At 36.7% G+C, this 4876-nt stretch overlaps 1 protein-coding gene across 1 annotated transcript in view; it reads left to right on the top strand.

Annotated features, from left to right (window-relative positions):
- Nucleotides 1-2013: 2013 nt before the first annotated feature.
- Nucleotides 2014-4876, top strand: part of LOC117109530 — an 8711-nt gene continuing 5848 nt past the window's right edge. The window contains exons 1-3 of the mRNA XM_033251903.1: nucleotides 2014-2430; nucleotides 3511-3746; nucleotides 4591-4766. Coding sequence (XP_033107794.1) covers nucleotides 2038-2430; nucleotides 3511-3746; nucleotides 4591-4766 — 805 coding nt within the window. The 5' untranslated portion in view covers nucleotides 2014-2037. The remainder of the gene's footprint in view (nucleotides 2431-3510; nucleotides 3747-4590; nucleotides 4767-4876) is intronic.

The raw sequence follows: 4876 nt of genomic DNA on the forward strand, positions 1-4876 counted from the left end.
GGTTTTTTTTTCTGCCTTTTTCTTTTTTTTTCTTTAAACCTTTTGGATTTTTTTTTTTTTTTTTTTTTAAATTTTATCGTATTTTAAACATTTTAAATTTGTATTCTGAATTGATTCTATATATATTTATACTGTATGATGTTTTTTATTGTAAATTCAACTATGTTTACTTAGTTGCTAAATAAATAAAGAATTAAAGAATTTGAATTTGAATTATATATATATATATTGAAGTATAAGGTTCAAGATCGTCTGGAGTAGAGTACTCGATACCGGGGTAGAGCTAAATACAAAACAAATCGAAGGCAAAACTTGATTACTTCATATTATTTAATTCCACTACAACCACACTCTTCAGGCGGATGTGTAGAACTGATGTTATTTCAAGGAAAACTTATTTCACTGTTCCCTGGACACGATTACCAATACGATTACATCTTGTATATGATGCCAAGACAAAATAATTAAATAAGATAAGATAAAATAAGATAATTATATTCACTCACAACACATCAGTTATCTTACAAATTCGAATGACACTCGTTTTGCGTTTAAAGCACATAGGCCTATGCACTCAAATTTTCCCCATAGGCTGGGCTCCAAGGGCAATACAATTTGTTTTTTTTAAGGCATATTTCGTGACGGATCATCTACGTTCCATCGATGAACCCTTCGTGTGAAAATTTCGCATATAACAATCAATAGTTTGCGTCAGTGGACCAATGGGCATAATCTGTGTGTGTATGACCTATATTTGTTCATGACCGTTTCTTGCCTTCTAAATCTAAAATATTTGTTGCTTTAAATTTTAAGTTTGCCCCTGAAAATTGAGTTTATCTAAGAGATAGTAGGCCTATTCCATACTTGGCAGAGGCCTCTAATTTAACAAAGCATCCAGTGAGCACAATGGTCTTTTATATGAGTAGGCCTACGGCCTACTTTAGTTGCAGAATATGTAATCAAAGCGTAGGTTAGCTTCCTGAGCTCCGATTTGTTGCGCATTTTTCGCTTCGCAAAAACTTCGATAGGAATGTGAATGCGCATGCACATGAACCGATGATTCGTGCGAATAATCGCCTAGTGGAAAACATGCTTTAAGAACCAGGGATATATATGCCTACACTAAAACCTCGAATAGAAGCCCCAGGCTTCTTCTTTTTTCTTTGCGACCTTTGGAGATGGGCTTCTTTTCGAGGCTACTTTTGCCAATAGGGGGGAGGGGGGCTTTTTTTCAAAATGTAATGCTGTAAATTTTTGGAATTACTAATATAAAATGATAAATTGTGACACTGTAGCATCAGTCTGTCATGGAGTGTATTAACCGGCATTAAATCACCTAAGCTGCTGCATAAACCAAGCGTGTTTTCAATTTTGTAGGCCTACTGTACTATCTCGAAAATAAGCCCATGCTATCTCGAAAAGATGCCCATGGGCTTCTTTTCGAGATAGGCTTTTCTTTAGATTACCAGAATACTGTATTTATTTTTTGTGTTTGTGTTAGTTAATAAGTCGGCCTTTTGGCTACTTTAGTGTTTTAACCCCAGAATTCCTTTATGTGATTTTTGATAATGGATTGTACGTGAATTCTAAATAAATAAAAACAAAAAAAGATAATAGGCAAACTAAAGAGGAGGACTTTAATTCGAGATGGGCTTCTTCTCGAGATTAAACCCATTGGGCTTCTATTTGAGGTTTTACTGTATAATATAAACAAAATTAATATAATAACACAGTACTGTACCATATCGAAAAGAAGCCCACACTATCTTGAAAAGAAGCCCATCGAGATGGGCTTATTTTCGAGGCTACTTTTGCAAACTAAAGATGAGGACTTCAATTCGAGATGGGCTTTTTCTCGAGATTAAGCCCATTAAGCCCCATTATATTTCATTATGTATTTTTTAGCTTTCAAATGAAATTTTTGACAAGAAATATTAGTTACTTTAACATATACAAAACAATCTACTGTACATATTATTTATTTATATATATTTAGTAATCTATTTTCTTGTAGATTATTAAAAGGACAAGACCAACATGGGGTGTAGGTCTTCTAAATGTACAAATGTGATTACGTCTGAACAGTCACCAAGTTCGAAAGACGATCGTGGTGGCCATAAAACAAAACATAATAAAAACCAGGAAAAAACACTTGAAAGCAATAAGGATGCTCAACCATCACAAACACAAACACGTGAACTGGATAACAAAGTTTCGACGACCGGCAATAGGAAGAACATTGGGCCTACTGATGGAAGTAAAGACACAAATGAACTCGTCCTTTATAATGAGGTGTGCAAAGCTTTTCCAAGACCAGCACCACCTCCAGTTGATGCAAAGGTTGATCTGAACGAGTTCTTTTCGCCAGAACTAAAAGCCATCTACCCTGGATTCGATGCTATGACACGTCTTGATGATCATGTTGAAAAGGTATTGAAAAAGTATTGGTCCAAATATGATTCACGAAATCGATATATAGCCATTTAGAACAATATAGGCCAAAGCATTATAAATACCAGCAACTGTACATATACTGTATGTATATACAGTACACCTTTATCCCATTGTCGTAGAGATATTTCAATATTCTTCATTGGTCTTCATTCTATTTGGAAATTGGAAATTTAGGCTGAGCGCCTAGGGACCCACGGCACTTCGCAGTGCAGCGCCACCCGACTTAACTACAACATGGACACATACGGTTACAAACATTGTCCTTAACCCGCCTAACTCTCAATGAGCGACCCGACTCCAATTAAAACCACTGGCCAGGTTTGAACCTGGGTCATCAGCACAAGAAGCAGGAACAATTATACCTCTCTCAGCCAACCGCTAAGCTTTAGGGTAGGGTGGTATTTGTTTTCCTTCTAGAAGAACTGCAATCACAATAGACCTATAATATATGTTTAATCAACAAATCCGACGACTGGTCCATGGTTTTCCGACATAGTAGGAGGGGGAGATGAGAGATAGGCCTACATGCAAATCTTCGTGAAGCATCCTCACTTTTTATTTAAGAACCCGTCTTTTTAATGATGTTCAATTTAATTACTTCATATTTACAAATAATTTCAGTAGTTAAGTTCATTGCCCTTGACAACTCGCACCGATCCTTACTTGAAGTGGTGCCACCAACTTAGCAGTACACTGTAGTAGAATAGAGCCGCAGGCTTATATTCTCTTTGAAAGATAACGGAGCCCAGCATACAGATGCCGAGGTAGGCATACTTGCGTGTACACGGTAGTGATGGCGACACCATCTCAAAATAGAGGGTACGTACCTTCTGTACCGCCTGTTCAATAATTAACTTATTGTAGTTTTTTTTTAGTTGTTTTAAGCGCCTTGAGACAGTTTATATTGTGGAAAGCGAAAGCGCTATAAGGATGCATGACCACTGAGAGTGGAAATTCTCTTCACCTTCGATCCTCACTGGTCTCACATTGCCTTACTGATACTTTTATCAGTATGATCAATTCAATTTATTTTTTAAGTATATTTTGAATTTGCAGACACCAAAACCACTGAAGCAAAACATTAAACGTTTAGTGGAATATCTTTTGGAAATCACGTCAACGGAGTACGATAAGGCACGCGTTATAATACGCTGGGTTGCGACCAACATCGCGTATGACATAAACTTCTTGAACACTGGTAACCGTCCGGACTCTTCAGCTGCACAAGACGTGTTGATAGAGGGCTCTGCTGTCTGCGAGGGATTCGCAAACTTAGTATTGGAAATGTGCCAGTAAGTAACAATGTGGCAAAAAAATCTACCTAAACATGAGTGAATTAAGTGATACCGGTACTGTCACAAAGCTGTGCAAAAAGTAAAACGTAAATGTAAACCTTTGTCGATAGTAAACAAAAAAGTACAGGTTTTTACATTCTCATTTTTGAAGCTCACACAACAGGTGCGTCGGAAGCAATTTTTATTGGTCTGGCCAAATGCAGTTTTAATTATTCAGTAAATTCTTGTTTTATTAATGGTGCAGTCAAATAACGTACCAGATGATGAACTTAATATTAAAAAGATTCGTTTTAATATACATTAAATGTTTAATAGTTTAGATTCGACTTCGGTTTATTTCATAAAGTCACATATTCACATGTATGATTACAATAGAAAATTTAAAGTATGTCTAAAACATATTTCTGAGTCTGATTCCGGAAGATTATTATTTATGTGGTGAATCAAATCATGATAAACTATAGAACTATGCTATTGATACTTAACAACAGTTAAAAAAGGACCGCTATCGTCACCAGGTGATTGGGCGCGCATGACCAATCCAGGGTACAGCAAACTATAATTCAAACAGCTTAGGGTGGGGTACTAGTACATTTAGACGATGTTAACTGGTTTTTTTGTAGCTTGAAGTCAGGTCATTTAATTTTGTAAAAAGAAAAGAGGTTGCGTCAGAGGAAGTACAATTTGGCTTACAAAAGATATTGAGTTGTAAAGTATTGGTCCGGCCAACACCGAACAAGCCGGACCGCCCTTGTACAATCATTGGTATCATTTGAGACTAATGATTTAAATTTGACGTCATCAGGAATTATTGTATCACTTTTTGACGATTAATCCATAGGCTTGCCGGCTTAACCTGTGAAAAAATCAGCGGTCTAGCCAAGGGATCTGGTTATAAGATTGGTGATGATCTGGTCAATGGAGAAAATTCGAGTAAGTTGAGACACGCCTGGAACCGGATCAAGATATCAAACAGGTGGTTTCTATTTGATGCCACCTGGGCATCTGGACACTCAAGTATGTAGGCTCATTTCAGTACATTAAAACATATACCTCCTTTTTTGATACCATTATCACTACCATTCCAGTACCACCACTACCAGAACCACTAGTCAGCAGTGGCGTCG

Source organism: Anneissia japonica, unplaced genomic scaffold (genome assembly GCF_011630105.1).
Source record: "Anneissia japonica isolate Jap-2015-1 unplaced genomic scaffold, ASM1163010v1 scaffold35387_len16048_cov104, whole genome shotgun sequence".
In the NCBI taxonomy this organism is placed as follows: Eukaryota; Metazoa; Echinodermata; class Crinoidea; order Comatulida; family Comatulidae; genus Anneissia; species Anneissia japonica.